The sequence below is a fragment of the Cynara cardunculus genome (genome assembly GCF_001531365.2).
Source record: "Cynara cardunculus var. scolymus isolate 2C chromosome LG 12, CcrdV1, whole genome shotgun sequence".
NCBI classification, from domain to species: domain Eukaryota; kingdom Viridiplantae; phylum Streptophyta; class Magnoliopsida; order Asterales; family Asteraceae; genus Cynara; species Cynara cardunculus.
The window spans coordinates 3150344-3168508 of NC_037539.1; the positions used below are offsets into that span (position 1 = coordinate 3150344).

Genomic DNA, 18165 nt, shown 5'->3' on the forward strand with positions numbered 1-18165 from the left:
TATTATCGGTTTGACATCGTTATAAACTGTTTATCTGAAGTTCTGAACACTTAAAAGTGTTTATTAGCGGTGTCATATCAGAATAAGTCAAAAATTTGTTTTCATAAGCAATCTTAAACACCTCTTAAGGGTGGATGTGCAATTATTTCTAGTTGTAAATTGTATTTTTTTCAATAAAATTCATGAAAATGTAACATATTTTGATGTTTATTTAAGCCTTTTACAAGATATGTGAGAACCTTGCTTTTAAGGTTTTGTTTCACATATTTTTTTTCCTCATTTATATATTTAAAATATTGACTAATATATATTTGTTTCGCATTATATTCATCTCATGATATGAATTTTTTTATGTGTATTTTTTGTTTCACGAATATGTCAAAAAAGTTGTACACGATAAACAAATATATTGTAAAACTATATGAAATAAAATATGATAGTATTAGTTGACCCGTTAAATAATAATGCTTAGGTCTCCGTTGATATCAAATGGATGTGAGAAAACGAACCAATCTAATCATACGTTAATATTAGACAATTGATCTAATCCAATTAACATTGGACATCCGATCCAATTCAATTAACATTGGATAACTAATTCTATTCAATCTAATCCAGTCCAATCCAATAGAGGATTGGATCTTCTTATGAATATCCTTTAGATTGGATTAAATCCAACCAATATTAAAATTGGATCGATCCAATATCCAATGGATGATCGGATCGAATTTGAAAATAAATACTTTTTTTCCAGGTTTAATTTATATATAAATAATATTATGTTTATCATTAGTTCCATGGGTTGTTGGATGATGATCAGATGAGTTGTTGGATGAGTTGTTAGATGATAATTGATTGGAACGTTGGATGAAAATTGGTTATCCATTTGATGGGTATGATGAGTTCGGTTCGATTCTAGTCGGTTTTGGACTGTCATCCAAGAACCGAACGATACAAATTGGATGTTGTTATATTTGATCTGATCTAATTCAGTTACAATTGGATATTCAATCATTATTTGGACACTCTTAACAGTGGTAGTTGTTTCTATACCCATTTTCTTATAATATATGTTCTCATTTATTATAGTAAATTAGTTTTCTTATTTATTATAACCGGTTGTCGAACAAGAGTTTCAAGACAATGTTAAAATTCCAATGTAAATTTATTTAACTAAAGATTTATGTACTGTTTATCAACGTTTGTTGATGTCACTTACCTTTGGCCTGTAAACGCTTATCAGTAAGCGTTTTTATGTATTTTTTGTTGTTTCAAATTTGTCATCCTTCGTACATCCATATATTTTTTTCCGTAATACATTGTGGTTGTTGCTGAAGAAATCGATCTTACGAGATAGAGATATCATCTATCGTGGTTCAAGAGTTTGTCCTTACCAGCGACATAATAGCAATATTGGCCATGGGGACAACGGTCTTGACAAGGACTATTGTACAAAACTCCGTCTTGTAAAGGGGGCAGTAACAAGCTATGTGAAGCTTTCTCATTGTCGTGGGCAAACTGACATTGATCATTCTATGGATAATCGATAATCTTGCCATTTGTTACATGAGACTGATCATTATTTATACATTGATCAGTGTTAGTTTGATCATGGTATTGTGGGTGTTTCGCTTGATTCTTCATCGTTGACCACCCCTTTTTATAGGACCGAARCTTGTAGAATAACCATAACCATGGCATTCTACAAGTTTTGGTCTCGTGAAGAAGTTGTTTAGTGGTAAAGAACCAATTAAAACTCCTCGATACCAAGTGCAAAATGACATTGATCACAGTATGGATAATCAATCATCAGTCTCATGCAACAAGTGGCAAGACTTTTGACTACCCATATGATGATCGATGCCGGTTTGCACACGACATCAAGAAGCTTTACATAGTTCACTGTCACACCCTTTACAATACAAAGTTTGTAAATATTTCTTGTGGGGACCCTTGTCTTTGTGGCCCACGTTATTCAGTTACGCGTAAGGACAAACTGGTGAGCCACAATAAATAGTATCTCTATCTGATATGATTTTTTTTTTGCTGACAATCCCCCAAGAGAATTTTTTTTTGAGTGTGCAAAGAATGATAAATTGAAACAAATTTCTTATATGGGTGTATAAAGAATGATTGTTCTTCCTCTATCGGTTTGTGTATATTGGGATTCACTTGACCTTTATGAGTTTGCACTTTCAGATATTTCAATGCATTTGAAGAAACGTATTCATGCAATACAATAAGATTGTGTTTATAGGACGTCAAAATGTTCTAAGTATCCTAATAGACCGCTTTATAAGACTATATTTATACGACCAAAAAATAGAACGTCATATATAATAACTTTATAGGACGTTTTTGGGTGTCGTAACAGGTTTTTTAGAACACTTTTATAAAAAAACATCGTATTAGCTATTTTATTTGATACTATTTGAAAAAGTGTTTTATAAAAACAAGTATCCTATAAAAGATAGGTTTATAGGACACTTTCTCAAAGAGCGTCTTATGAAATAAATATAATGAGACGCTTTTTATTAGAAGTATTCTAAAAAAACTTATTAAGACGTCTTTAAATAAGACATTTTATTTTTTGGTCTTATAAAACAGTCTATTAAGACTTAAAAACAGAGACGGACCTAGACATTTTCTATGTGGTTGCACCATATAACATTGACAAAAAATAAAAAGCACGGCTTTTATTGACGTATTTTCATGTTTTTACTAGCGTTCATCATTGCTAGATGTGTTTTTAGCCAAATTCCACTGTTTTCAGGGATTTCTAAAGGTTTTTGCTTGATCTCGAGGAAATTTTTAGTTTTTTTAATCGATTTTGAGGGACTTTTTTCGGTTGATTTCAAGAGTTCTTTTTTTTTTTTGTCGATTTCAAGAGTTCTTTTTTTTTTTGTGTCGATTTCAAGAGTTCTTTTTGGTTGAATACGAGGTATGGTTGCACCTTCTTAAACTTTTGAATACCATACGGTGTCACCTTCTAAAATGATATGGTTGCACCTTTCATAAACGTAAATTTTTTCAACTTTTCGGCAGAGATAATATGGTAGCACGTGCCACCATATGCATTTCTATTGTCCATTCATGCTTAAAAATTGGTGACCTCACATAAACCCAATTTTGTTGTAGTGAAATTTCTTTGAATTTTCTGGTAAATAGATCAAATTTATTGAGAGAATGCAGAATTATAATAAATTTCCGTACCGTTGCGTTGTTGGCGAAGATCTCTCGTCTTTCATTCATCGATCGATCTGATGGAAGCATATATCATGATTACACTACTCTCTCTACCACCCGATGATCTGGTTAATCAAGTCTCCCTGATGCCAAATTCAACACCTCCGGTCATCGTGGGTTACTTCTCCGATCATCCTCATGACTTGACGCAGTTTAAAGGCCTAATTGATAGCCATAACCGGTGTTTCTCCGATCTCCGGATTTCGAACTCAACATGTCGTTGTCCTCTTGCAACAAGCAGCAGATTCAGTTTATTGCCTATAAAACTATATCAATGCCACGCCGTCCCCATCGATCTGTTTTGTTACATATTCTTTTCGATGGATGAAGATCAGAGACTAAGCAACCACAGGCAAGAAACGAGCGGTGCAAAGGGCGGGAAGGATGTATGCATTAAGAAAACGGAGGGGGATCGTGTAAAGTTCTCTTATTTATTATAATTGGTCAAGGAACATAGTGTGTTTGGGATTGCTTATAAAAAAAACTTATTGACTTATTCTGATGTGACACCGGTAATAAACACTTTTAAGTGTTTGAATAAATAACTTATATCGGTGTCAAACCGGTAATAATGAGTTTTTCAAGAAGTTAAACCATTCTGACTAATAATAAGTTGATAAGTGTTTTTGTAGAAAAATATAAGTTGTTTCAAATAAACAATCCCAAACAACTCCAAGAGTTTCAAGAAAGATATCAAAATTTCAATGGAAGATCTTTTAAATAAAGATTTTTGGACCGTTTATCTCTGCGTACCAGGGTGAGCATAACAAGGACCAAGAATTTTACCATGTAAATGATATAGAAAATGCTTATCAGGTAAGAGATGCTTGCTTAATAGATGGTCTTTGCAAAGAAGGGGAATGTGTTACTGGAAAAGATGGAAGCATATGGTTGCAGTACAGAGACTGAAGCTTACAATACAATAAAAAGGAATCGATTACGTGAAGCACAAGGATTATTTCAAAAAATGGTACGCATCTGATTTCCCACACAACTTTAGTTGATGGGTTGTGTCGAAATGGTAATGTCGGTCTTGCATTCAGGGAGTTGGATGAAATGAAGAAGATGAATTGTATGCTGAATTTGGTCCTTTATGGCTCACTCACTTGTGGGTTACGTTCGGAAGGCCGAGCTGATGAAGCGAAGATGTTGCTTGAAGAAATGGGTATACATCACTAAACCGAGTGGATGATGCATTTTCAATTCGAACCCAAATACACTACTCTTCGAGTCTTGATGAAGGTGCTAGAAAACGAAGCACCGAGCTCAAAGGTGAGGTTTGCTGCTAATAAACTTTAGATAAAATGTCAGAATATGGATGTAAACCAATAGTTGTCATCGTTTACCCTTTTAGTGTTTGTTAAACGACCCCTTTGTAGGCCATTTCTATTGTAAATGTTCAAATACTATTGTACCATATACTATTGTACCATATACTTGTGAAATGAATGTAATGTTTAACTTAAATCCTACAAACATTACATTTTGAAATTTTTAAGGAGTGCTTGGGATTTCACCGGATTTCTTAGGATTGTATGTAATAAGGTTTTAAAAAATGTTAAAAACACAATTAATAAAAATGTAATTTAATTATTTTTATAATTTTTTTATTAAATTATTTATAAATAATAGAATCTAACTCCATTCCAAATCCTACAAACCAAACACACTAATGATTTCAAATTCAAATCCCTCGAAAACAATCCTGCAAATGAAATGGGACCTAAGAGATTGAAGTTGCCAGGATTCTAACTTCTATAAAAGGTCCAAAACATTTGCATGTAACAGAAAGAAAATCCACAAGGAAGAAATCAGGAGAAACTTACCTGTTAACTTCACTAAGAGGGGACTGCAACTTGACCAAGTGAGCCATGAGTTCCTTCACATCTATGTTGTTACTGCGTTCAAGATACAAAATATCGTCAGGACCGATATTCGATATTTCGGTTATATCGGTCCAATATAGCGCTTAATATAATTTTTCTTAGAATTATATATATATATATATATATATATTATATGTATGCATCCATAAACATATCATATGCATTAATTAGAGTTTAGAAATATAGTTTCAAAATTAAATCATCACATAAACAAGTCTCACAAAACAAAATAGGAAAATTGTTCAAAAACGAGCTAATCGCAAGCAATAGGTTCGACATCCGAGTCAACATCATCTAATACGTTCACTGCTTCGTGACCAGAAGCGTGAACTGTGAAAAACCGAAAAGAGAAGAAGCATGAGACCTAATATATGTGTTGACTGATTGACCAAATAAAGAGACCCAAAAATCTAAGCCCAAACATTTGCCTTATAGAAAATCGGTATATCGGACCGATTTTTCCATCAAAATATCGGTGAACTATCGGTAAATATCGTACCAAATCGGTATGCTAAAAATGTCCTTCATCCTCTCCATTTCAACCAGGGTATCTACGTAATCTATATAACAATTAGTAATCAATACCACTCATCCAAAACCTTAGCGGATAAAGTGTGGACTGTTTGCCCTCAGAAGGACCCTCCTTTCAATACCAAATGGAAACCATGTTCTAGGTGACTGCTAACCATACCTCCTTTCAATGCCAAATGGAGACTTCATGAATAACTCTTTAGGATCATCATTCTAAAAAGCATTATTAGGATCCAAGTGTAAGAAGACACAGAGGTAGTAGAGTAGATTAGAGAGATGCTTACAGAAAGAGAAAGCGATGGTCGTTTGGAGAGACAGTAACATGGCAGGGATATTCTATTACTGGGAGCCGCACCTCACAAAACGCTTCAGACGCCCATCTTGGCCTCCCATGAATAAGTAGGCAGGGAAATACACAAAGGCAAAGCACACCTTGTATGTTTTAACATAGTTCTATTCCTTCTTCTGCATATAAAACTTGATAATGAATATATTTACACTTTCAAAAACATTCATCATCCACTATGAAGCATGTACCTTAATAACTCAGTAGCCTTACTCATTTCCCCTATCTTGCAAAGACAAGAAGTCACCATCTTGACACAACCCAACAACAAAAGTCTTGTTGGCAGCCGCATTTGGAGCAACTTCTTTCTCTCCCATCAACATAAATACTTCTATTGTTTCACTTAATTGATTCATGTTGGAAAAACAATCTATGAATGAATTGTAAGCTTGAAATGTAACAGAATCATCTAATGGTGTTAGGGTAAAAGGACCAAAGGCGTATGGAAATGTAAACCACAAGGACGTTACAATGTGTGATTTATATAAACCACAAGAACCAAAATTGTAAATTACTCAAAAAGATATAAAAAACGGACATCACTTTATACTTTTTGAAGATCTAATGTTGTTTAAATTTTGTCATCCTTCATACGTTGGTATATACATTTTTTGTTTTAAAATTTAAACAAAAATTGTAGCATCCATGACATGGGATTCATGTATATACAATATAGAGATGACAACACACAAAAATATCAGTCTTCTCTAAGAGAAGAATCAAGTATGAAGCAATGGCTGATATAAACCCATTCTACAATTTTATGATTGTGGTTTAATTTTTGAAGATTGGTTCATGTTTCCACATGTGGTGGTACAATATTATTTTTAAAGAAACCAAATCAATGTTACTCAACTAACTGCTGAAAATTAAACCACAGTGATCAAATTTTGGTGGTTGTGTTTCTGTCAGGAGGACAATATGAAACAGAAGCTAAACCAACATGCACTTGCCAAAACAAAAACTAAGAAAACATTTTTCCCCAGTAATAAAAAAGAAGAACTAAGAAATACACAAAGGCAAAGGACACCATGTATGTTTTAACAAAGTTTTGTTCCTTCATCTGCATATAAAACCTTGATAATGAATATATTTACACTTTCTAAAACCTTCATCATCCTCTGTGATCACAAGTACTCTAATAACTCAATACCCTTACTCGTTTCCCCTCTCTTGTAAAGACAACAAATCACCACCTTGACATGATTCAAACCAACATCTTGACACAGCCCATCCACTAAAGTTTTGTAGGTATCTTCGTTCGGAGCAACTTCTTTCTCTCCCATCGTCATAAATACTTGTATTGTTTCCCTTAATCGATTCCTTTTACAACAACAATCTATAATTGAATTGTAAGCTTCAGCCTCTGGCCTACAACCTTCTTCTCTTAGCAAAAAGAGGACAGCTTCTACTTCATCTTGCTTAATGTGAGCATCTATTAAAGAGGTATAATGATACTCATTAGGCATCACCTTTTGCTCCACCATTTCTCCAAAAAGAGCTAAACCTCCATCAAGGTCCCCCGCTTTGCAAAACCCGTAAATGAGTACACCGTAAGTCCTTTGATCTGGTTTCAATCCATTTTCCTTCATCAAACTCAATAATCTTATTGCATTGTTTAGATCCATTTGCTCGATGCATCCATACATCAGTATGTTATAAGAAGCAACCATTGGCAAAGGGCCTACGTTGGTCACTTTGCTCAATAACATCATACCCTTGTTTAGGTTTCCTATCAAGCACCACACCCTTATGATTTCACCATGCGTTATGCTATTTGACAAATTATTGTACCCCTCCATCCAAAATTCATCAAGGCAGCATCAAACATCCTTGTTGTTCTTAATCCGTGTAAGAGATCATTATAAGTGCTTGTGCTTAGAGGAATCATTCGACTTTTCACCATATGGTGGTAAACGCCTATGGCTTGTTTCGGTTGGCTGATTTTGAACAACCCACCGATAAGAGGCGAGTAGTTCTCCGCGTTTGGGGGAGAACCCCTCTTCCTCATAATAACCACCAGATCCAAAGCCTCATTGCCATATCTGCTTCACACATTGAGGAAATCGGGAGGGTAAAGGTACGAGTATTGGATTCAATACCATTCCTGATCATTGTGTTTAGCATGTCTAGGGCGTCATCAACCCTCACAACATGGCACAACGCGTTTATTAAGTGGTTATATGTCAAGGCATTTGGTGTAATCCCTTGATCCGTCATTTCTTTCCACACCCTAAACCCGGATTTGATATGCTTGTATCTACCATAACCGAGAATAAGTGATGTGAAGACGTACACATCGGGACACACGTCAAACTTTAACATCCGACCTAGATATAATTCTGCTTCCGGAACCAAGGCATGGCGGCATAACATGTTTATTATCGGCATGTATGTCCAGAGGTTTGGTTTGAATCCGGAAGCAATCATATTAACAAAAGTTCGTTGGGCAGTCTCGACCATTTTGAACTGGGCCAATTGATGTAAGAAGGTACTAGAGTTGTTTGGCCCGCAAGCGAGACCTTTTTTCTGAGGTCATCGAAAAAATCAACTATATCGGTAAGTGGTTCCTTTGTTTTACAATTTTTGATGATTAGGACTCTCAGCTGATCAGTGTCAGTGTCTTCAAATCGACCGGATTGAACCAGTTTGGGTAACCGAGCCTTATATTGTTCTATGTTATTTTTAGGAACACCACCATGATCAGAAGATATCGATCTCACAGAAGTGTGAGAAGACAATAAAGAGAATGACACAAAATGAGGTTGAGTTGTTGTAGTTACCATTTCATGATCAACCACTTTCATCAGCCGAAAGCAGGTAGAAACAATCCAAGCACGAGACGGTGGCATTGTGTTGCACGGGATGAGCGAGGGGAAGACGCTAAGAACAGAGGGAGGGGAAGACGCAGAGGGAGTGAAGAAGATGAAATTTGGGCTTAGAAGAGACGATTTTGCATTTCCTATTACGTGCCCTTAAAATAAACTATTGAGTAAACTGCATATTTAGTCCCCGTGGTTTTTGAAAAATAACACTTCACGAAAAAAAAACCAATAATAAAAAAAAAACAATAAATATCTTATGAATAAAGATTTAATAGTATGATGCTATAAAGAGATTTTTAGAATTATGATCATTAGATTCAAAACCATCATACATGAATGTGGATATAAGATGTTTACTGTAAAAATTCAACACTATCTTCTGTGAGATTGATATCTTCTGATCATGGTGGTGTTCCTAAAAATAACATGGAACAATATAAGGCTCGGTTACTCAGACTGGTTCAATCCGGTCGATTTGAAGACACTGACATTGATCAGCTGAGAGTCCTAATCATTAAAAGTTGTAAAACAAAGGAACAACTTACCGATATAGTTGATTTCTTCGATGACCTCAGAAAAAAAGGTCTCGCTTACGGGCCATACAGCTCTAGTACCCTCTTACATCAATTGGCCCAGTTCAAAATGGTCAAGACTGCCCAACGAACTTTTGTTAATATGATTGCTTCCGGGTTCAAACCAAACCTCTGGACATACATGCCGATAATAAACATGTTATGCCGCCATGCCTTGGTTCCGGAAGCAGAATCATATCTAGATCGGATGTTAAAGTTTGGCGTGTGTCCCAATGTGTACGTCTTCACATCACTTATTCTCGGTTATTGTAGAGACAAGGATATCAAATCCGGGTTTAGGGTGTGGAAAGAAATGACGGATCAAGGAATTACACCAAATACCTTGACATACAACCATTTAATAAACGCGTTGTGCCATGTCGGGAGGGTTGATGACGCCCTAGACATGCTAAACACAATGATCGGGAATGGTATTGAACCCACTGCTCGTACCTTTACCCTCCCGATTTCCTCAATGCGTGAAGCAGATATGGCAATGAAGACTTTGGATCTGGTGGTTATCATGAGAAAGAGGGGTTGTCCCCCAAACGCCGAGCACTACTCGCCTCTTATCGGTGGGTTGTTCAAAATCAGCCAACCGAAACTAGCCATAGGCGTTCACCACCATACGGTGAAAAGTCGAATGATTCCTCTAAACACAAGCACCTATAATGATCTCTTACACGGATTAAGGACAACAAGGATGTTTGATGCTGCCTTGATGAATTTTGATTGGATGGAGGGACACAATAATTTGTCAAATAGCATAACGTATGGTGAAATCATAAGGGTGTGGTGCTTGATAGGAAACCTCAACAAGGGTATGATGCTATTGAGCAAAATGACCAACGTAGACCCTTTGCCAACGGTTGTTTCTTATAACATCCTGATGTATGGATGCATCGAGCAAATGGATCTACAGAATGCAGTAAGATTATTGAGTTTGATGAAGGAAAATGGATTGAAACCAGATCAAAGGACTTACGTTGTACTCATTAACGGATTTTGCAAAGCAGGGGACCTTGATAGAGGTTTAGCTCTTTTTGGAGAAATGGTGGAGCAAAAGGTGATACCAAATGAGTATCATTATACCCCTTTAATAGATGCTCACATCAAGCAAGATCAAGTAGAAATTGTCCTCTTTTTGCTAAGAGAAGAAGGTTGCAGGCCAGAAGCTGAAGTTTACAATTCAATTATAGATTGTTTTTTGTAAAAAGAATCGATTAAGGGAAGCAATACAAGTATTTATGACGATGGGAGAGAAAGAAGTTGCTCCGAACGAAGATACCTACAAAACTTTAGTGGATGGGCTGTGTCAAGATGCTCGTTTGAATCATGTCAAGGTGGTGATTTGTTGTCTTTACAAGAGAGGGGAAACGAGTAAGGGTATTGAGTTATTAGAGTACTTGTGATCACAGAGGATGATGAAGGTTTCAGAAAGTGTAAATATATTCACTATCAAGGTTTTATATGCAGATGAAGGAACAAAACTTTGTTAAAACATACATGGTGTCCTTTGCATTTGTGTATTTCTTAGTTCTTCTTTTTTATTATTGGGGAACAATGTTTTCTTAGTTTTTGTTTTGGCAAGTGCATGTTGGTTTAGCATAGCTTCCATTTCAGATTGTCCTCCTGATAGAAACACAACCACCAAAATTTGATCACTGTGGTTTAATTTTCAGCAGTTAGTTAAGTAACATTGATTTGGTTTCTTTAAAAAATTGTACCATCACATATGGAAACAGGAACCTATCTTCAAAAATTAAACCACAATCATAAAATTGTAGAATGGGTTTATATCAACCATTGCTTCATACTTAATTCTCCTCTCATCCCTTGTGTATATATATACTAATTATCAGTAGGACCCTGCCAATCTGATCAAGCATTCTCCCCCAAAAAGGACTTCCCAACTCTCATACTATGGCTATGCTCTCAAATTTTCTTGGTGCTGGCTGGCTGAAATATTTTAAGAAAGTGATTGAGATTCAAGATCATTCATCTGGTGTACAGGGTTCTCTTTTTGGGGCTGTGTATACTGAGAGGAGGAGGAGGAAGAGGAGGAGGAAGGGGGGTAGATATATATTTTTTGGTGTTACCAGGTCCAAAAGAAAATGGTTTTTTGGTTTGCCTTTTGTGAAGGCTTCACTTCTCTGGGATTGTGGGTATAGAAGTATGGTTTGCTGTTTATCTGTGACATGAAGAGAAGACTGATGTTTTTGTGTGCTGTCATCTCTATATTGTATATACATGAATCCCATGTCATGGATGCTATGTGTGAGTGCTGGATGGGACTGTCTCTGCTATTAACGATACTGTGTTCAACTATCAAGACCTGCAAGTGGTCTGTTTGGGTTCTGGTTTGCTACAGTTGGGTCCATGGCTATCCCAATTTGATTTTTGTTTCTAATTTTGTTTTTGTTGTGCTATTTTCGATCTAATAATTTATGTGTTTTGGTTCTCCCCCCTTCTTTGGTCTGTGGTTTTGGCCATAGAATGGTGGTTGATCACTGATCCTGTCATTCTGTATGTCTTAGTTCCATGCTACTCTGGCAAGGTGGCACATTGGCTGCTGATCACTGATCCAGCCAATGTGTTGTCCTATATGGGATTTCTTTCTTAGATCAATTGGTTCTTATGGGACAATCCTTTGTTGGTTTTTGGATTTTTTTTTTTTTGCTGCTGCCAGTAGTCTGTATTCTTATGATTTGGGAGCTGTTTTGGCCTAATTTTTCTCTGTTGTATATGTTGGCTGCTAACCTGAGTTTCTTAAATTTTTTGGGATGGTATGCACCTGAGTTTGTCCTTTTTTATTTTTCTTTTTTATGTGTGAGATTAAAGAATTTTGAGTTTGAACCTAAGGGATTTAGGAACAGTATTTGGTATCTGGCTGTAATATGGATCAGGGAGGATCTGTATTGGTTTTCTTTGATCTGGAGGCTGCAGTTTGTCCCATTAGCAGTTGGGAAAGATTTACAAAATGGTTTTTGGTTGGTTTCAATTACAGAACTCCTATATTTGTGGCTGCTGGATCACCTTTTAGCAATGGCCTATGGCCAAATTGCTTCAATTATATGGCTGCCTATCACTATGGACAGAACCTGTTTTTCAGTATCAGTTTGGAGCAGAAGGGGTTCTGTGTTGGGATTTCAAGATCTGGTGATTGATGTTTGGTTCCTGAGCCTGGTTTAGAATCCGACTTGTGGTTACAAAGTCTGGATGGTACGTGTAGACAAAGCAGAGCTCTGGATGGTACTCGTAGCTGAATCAGACTGGCTGGTTCTAAAATCTGGATGGTTCTTGATTCCTGTTCAGAGTTTTGGATTGCGATGGCCAGAGGCCAAATTGGTGTGTTGTTTTAATTTGCCATGTTGCAAAATTTGGGGGCTGTTGTAATTTGGTTACCTGGATGATGATATTATGTCCATATAAATGAAGTCCATTCAATCAATTTCAGTATACCAACACTCGGCATAGAATTCAACTTTTATACGTTATTTATGTCATCTTTATGCAAACTATGGTACCACAGATATTTCATGCTTCTTTCCAAAAGAAAAGAACGAATATTTCATGCAGTTTCAGAAGTTTAATGAATGATATTACGATGAAATTTGAAGTATTTGAGAAAAACTAACAGAAGTAAATTAACCAATGAGCCAGAAGTACTCATCCACTCTAAAGCAAGTGTCTACACTAATATGCAGATATTGAGAACCCAAAAAGAAAGCAATGCTTGACTAGCAAGTGTTTGACTGCTTATAAAATGTCTAAACTCAAGGAGAAATATAAGAGGAATCTCACAGGGCAAATCATTGTCATCAAAACGAGGTAACGAGTATAGTTGACACACATTTAATTTTTAGCTTGAAATTTTTCCAAAAAGGGAACATCATAGTTATTTGGGTACACCTGCAAAAGGAAAATTTTGCATTTATTTTGGGACTAAAGGACATTAAAGGAGTAACTCTGTTTACATTGTGTCTTCAGAAAATGCTGTTGAATGTTCATGGGTTTCATAGTGTACTTCTACGTTGATGATAAGGCAGCGCTGTAACAGAGGATAAGAAACTCTCTATCTAGGATAAGGTAAGCGAACAAATGACATAAAATGTCCAAGAAAGGAAAGATATAAGATGTAAAGGTAAATACTTTAATTAGATATACCAAGTACCCACAGATTTTAAATACCTTTAGTGTCAGAACAGTCTGGTTCAATGGACACTAAATATGTTCCAATTTAGAAAACAAGGGCAAGCAAAGCGCATAGCATATAACAGACACAAGACTTGAAACTAAAGTAATAGAGCATATGACATGTATGCTGAACTAAGAAAATGCTAACCAGTAAACAGAATGAACTGGGAACAAGAACCTTCCACGTGAGATATCACCTTGAAATTTACCTGATAATTGGATATAATTTTTTACCTGTATTCTCTGTGCTTCTGGTCCTGTTGAAATGAAGCGATGATCAATGATCGTGAAAAAACATTTAACTTAAAACTTAGAAGTAAATCTAGAAACAAAAAATAAGAAAATAAATCTTAATAGAAAAACAAACTTAGAAGTATTTGCACCTTTCTGGGGTGGTGCATTGCCATATGCAATCAAACTCTTAAGGGGGGGAGGGGGTAACGTGAGGCCCTATGTCCTATGATGCATGCTGTTGTCATGTCTCAATATGAAAAATTAGGGCCTTTAGAGGTTTAAAGTTGACATGTTTAGTTCGGGGCTCTGTGTGCCTTTCATCTTATTTCTTTCCTAAAAGCTTTCAAAAGAAACTAACTTAACTTGGGTTTCAAACAACTAGCTACAGCACTTGGACTAGGAGTCTAGGACTGCACATTGGCTTCTAATTTAAGCTGTGACTACTCTGCTTCTCCAATTTTGTATTTGTTTCTTCATGTATTTTGTTCTCTTTCCTCTCTGGACTACTCTTTTTCCTAGTATTCTATCGATGTTCTCTCTGTGTGCATCTGTTTTTTTTCCGACACACACACTTTGGCAGCAGCAAAATGCATTTGCTTTTTTATGGTCACGATTCTAGAAATTTACAATTAACTGAATTAAGAAGTATACTAATTTAATAACACTTTTATTTAATATAAGAAAACACAAAGTTATGTTTTGCCATAAAAATTATTGCTGTTTTGTGTAAAATTAGAAGCTAATGATTATTTAAAACTTACGTTATCACTCTAAAATAGATGATTATCATTTAATGCTATGCACTTATATCCTAATCTCTTTCAAAATATTCAAGAATTCTTTGTTTTGGAACACGTTGTGTGAGAACCATAAACCATTGCTCATTTCAGGTAGGTACATGCCTGCAACAAATTCCCCAACTTATATGCTCTCAACATCAAATAAATATACAAATCGAACCTCACACAGGCAACAAGAACAAAAATAGTCCCGTAAGCAACTGTGTGTATGAAGACAGAATGGTTCCACTATTTAAAAGAATTACGCAAACCACATAGCAAGTTATTCCCTTTGTTTTCCGTACAAACCACACAACCACGGTTTTGTTGCAAATAATCCTTCAAAAGGTTCCACTATTTAAAAGAATTAAAGCACAACAATTAGCCGGTTTAACTAAAAATCAACACAGAATATGAATTAAAAGCCTCACCACACAAATATAATGCAGAAAAAAGTCATATACCTAGCTAGTTCACGTGTGATAGGCTAACTTGTCCTTTCATTCTCTCCATCCCTACATATATGTTTCCGATCCACTTTAAAAGAATTGAACGTTTCCAGAATTCTAACTTCCTTCCCCTCAATCACTTAGCAACCATGCCAAATTCAAAATTCAAAATTCGAACCTTATGCAAACAATGCCAGCCAAAAAGGATTTATAAAACTAGTGTGTGAGAGTTAAAAATATAGCAGAACGGAGATACTCACTCGAGTGCGCTCTCCTTCAGTCGAATAACGATATAGAATGTCCAGCATGTATTTATACTTTGTATCTCGAGGAACATTCAAGAGGTTTGGGGGCAAGTATCGTTCCAGATAGCTGAAAAGCAGGGGAGTGAACTCCAATCAGAGATCTTCGTAGTTATCCGGCTTGTAATATGTGTAACATGGAAAGAACTTATGTTTAAAAAAACAATCATCTGTGACCCTGCAGAATTGTGACAACATAATACCATAAGCACATCGTACATAATGACATTAATCTATTTCTTTTGAGGTAATTTAACAAGTAGCATAAATTAAGAAACCAGTGAAAAAACCTGATAAACCACATTCCTTAGAAAACTGGATGGTGTAAGCCTTCTTAATGAGTTCAGTTCATTTTATGGCAACAAAACTACGAATGCATTCAATCGCCAACTCCTAGAAACAATATTTTGTCATTTGATCAAGCAAATGCTATTCATAAGCATCAACAAACGTGTTATGCACTGGCCCAATAGTAGGAGTTATATTCTAGAAGGGGTAGTTCGGGTATTTTGATCATAGAATCTGTTAATGGCTGTGAATAAATAGGGATCATCCAGAAAATTGTCTAGAGTTCTGTTTAGGAGAGACTAGCCTCTCAAATGCTAGAAACTGTTCCTTTTTATTGTTAATTGAATCACCAGTCACTTGTTCTTATCTCCTGGATATAAATTCCATTGTTTAAGTGGTTTAAGTCATGAATGTAAATATGTTCTGTTCTCCAGTTTCCAAGTGAACATTTGTTACAACTTGATTCAATGAATGCCTAGATGCATAGTTGCATACAACCTTTTAAGGAGATACAATCAACATTTAAATACAGATTAGATGGCTTGAGTAGGGTGACATCAAGATAATTAATCTAAACCACAAATGCCCCCCCCCCCCCCAAATCACTGCTGCCTTTATACGCTCCTTTTAATTTTTGTATCATTGTTCTTTTTGTTTGTTTCGTCAAAGAAACCGGACAACAAAATTGGAGTACCACAAAAATCGAAGGCCCGCATCAACAACAACAAGAGGAGCAAAATAAAAAAAGAAGCTAGAGGAACAAAATCAAACAGAGAAGCGAGAGGAATAAAAACAAACCTAAATCAATGGTGTACCTGATTTGTGTTGGAGAGTATGAATCGATATGAAATCAAACAGAGAAGCGAGAGGAACAACATCAAACCTAAATCGATGGTATACCTGATTTATGTCTTCGTCAAGAGGAGCGTATGAGAACAGGAGTGATAACTACAAGTAAAACCTGCATCTCGAGAGTACGAATGCCTGAATCGTTGCTTAGGAAAAAAGAATCGTCCGCTGCTTGGGAAAAGGTAATCGTCAAAATCGCTGAGGTTGTGATACATCAAAACCAACATTGTTAAGAAACGAGGTCTGTCAAGAAGAAATGTATCTGTATCTAACCCAAAATGGTTTTGGTCGCATAGGAGAAAAATTACAGAAGAAGAAGAAAGCCAAAAATGGTTTTGGTCGCAGAGATCGTATACAGAAGAAGAAGATACCGGCCCAAATCGGTAATTTTGAATTCTGATAAGAGAAAGCAGGTTTGACCAAGTATGATTTGGTGTTTAGGAAGTATTTGCATAAAGAGCTTGTACATCATGTTTTGTGACTTGTCTTTAAGAGTTTTTTGAATTTATTGCATATAAAACCATTGTAACTTATACTTAGTAACTTGTATTTAAGACTTTGTCTTAAATGGTTATATATGTAGTATAGACTAGTTGTATACTCATATAATGCAGCGGGAGCCGTAAATTTTAACGATTTTGAAGTTTCATTGGTTTTATTAGAGAAGATTTAACGATGATAATACAATTTGAATAAATAAAAGTTATCTTATTGTAACTACTATGCTCGAATGTTTTTTTGGGTATCACTGTGGATAAGAGATTTTTTTGTCAGGTAAATAAGACAAATTTATGATTCATCATCTTCTTTTAGATATTTGATAAGGAAAAACACATTTTATTTTAATTCAAACAACAATTTAAAAACTAGCTCATCAAAATATATGAATATAATCACGAATTCAATAACATTTGTAACTACTTAACGTGTACTAATGACAATTCATTTGTATTATTCATAAAAGTAATTAGTAATTTGTTATTGTCACATACTAATTTATATTAATGATCAATTAATATTAGTTATCCATTTGTAATTAAAATGGTATTCAAAATACTAATTGATTAGTATTTATACATAGGTTTCTAACTTATTATTTTATATTAATGCAGATTTAATATTTGTTTATGTTATTTATAGATTCGTTAAGTCTTTAATAGAGGATTATTCCCTATACTGCTTTATATTAACGATCAATTAATATTTTTTCATATTATTCTTACACATGCATATTATCTTCTATACCTAATAAGTTTTTGTTTAAACATTTACATGAAATTTGTTAGACTAAAAGGTTTGTACTTAGACAATGAATGTTGGCTCTGAATATTATTTTGTAGAATGTTGGAGTTTTTGAAACCAAAGAGAAATGAGGATTTGTTAGTTTAGATATAGTTCTAATTGACGAAAATATGTGATTTTATATTATTTTATTCTATGAATATACCAGTTATTAACTAAGTTGAAAAAAGTTGATCCAAATTAATTGCAGGGACAATCCAATTTTATTTTGGTTATTGTTTGTGGTATGAAGTTTTTTTAACCAGTTATTTTTAGTTGTTTTGATTAGTGCACACCACATAAACATTTGGGGTATGTCCCATTTGGAGAGTGGCCATGCGTTTGGATGGTAGTTACAATACCGTCGGATCCATACAAAC

General features: G+C 35.2%; 2 protein-coding genes and 1 long non-coding RNA gene across 3 annotated transcripts; 1 reads left to right on the plus strand and 2 right to left on the minus strand.

Moving 5' to 3' along the window:
• Window positions 1–7136: 7136 nt before the first annotated feature.
• LOC112522752 (pentatricopeptide repeat-containing protein At5g64320, mitochondrial-like) lies at window positions 7137–8400 on the minus strand. The gene is made up of 2 exons (XM_025132053.1): window positions 8112–8400; window positions 7137–7741 (listed from the first exon to the last, which is right to left on the minus strand). Exons 1-2 carry the CDS (start codon window positions 8398–8400, stop codon window positions 7137–7139), a joined length of 894 nt encoding a protein of 297 aa, XP_024987821.1.
• An 860-nt stretch (window positions 8401–9260) lies between these two features.
• On the plus strand, window positions 9261–10619 carry LOC112522754 (pentatricopeptide repeat-containing protein At5g65560-like). Its single transcript, XM_025132056.1, has one exon. It carries the CDS (start codon window positions 9261–9263, stop codon window positions 10617–10619), a length of 1359 nt encoding a protein of 452 aa, XP_024987824.1.
• Window positions 10620–13836: 3217 nt separating this feature from the next.
• LOC112522897 lies at window positions 13837–16860 on the minus strand. The gene is made up of 3 exons (XR_003070220.1): window positions 16471–16860; window positions 15326–15545; window positions 13837–13860 (listed from the first exon to the last, which is right to left on the minus strand). It is a non-coding gene; the product is annotated as an uncharacterized LOC112522897 (long non-coding RNA).
• Between the last annotated feature and the right edge of the window lie 1305 nt (window positions 16861–18165).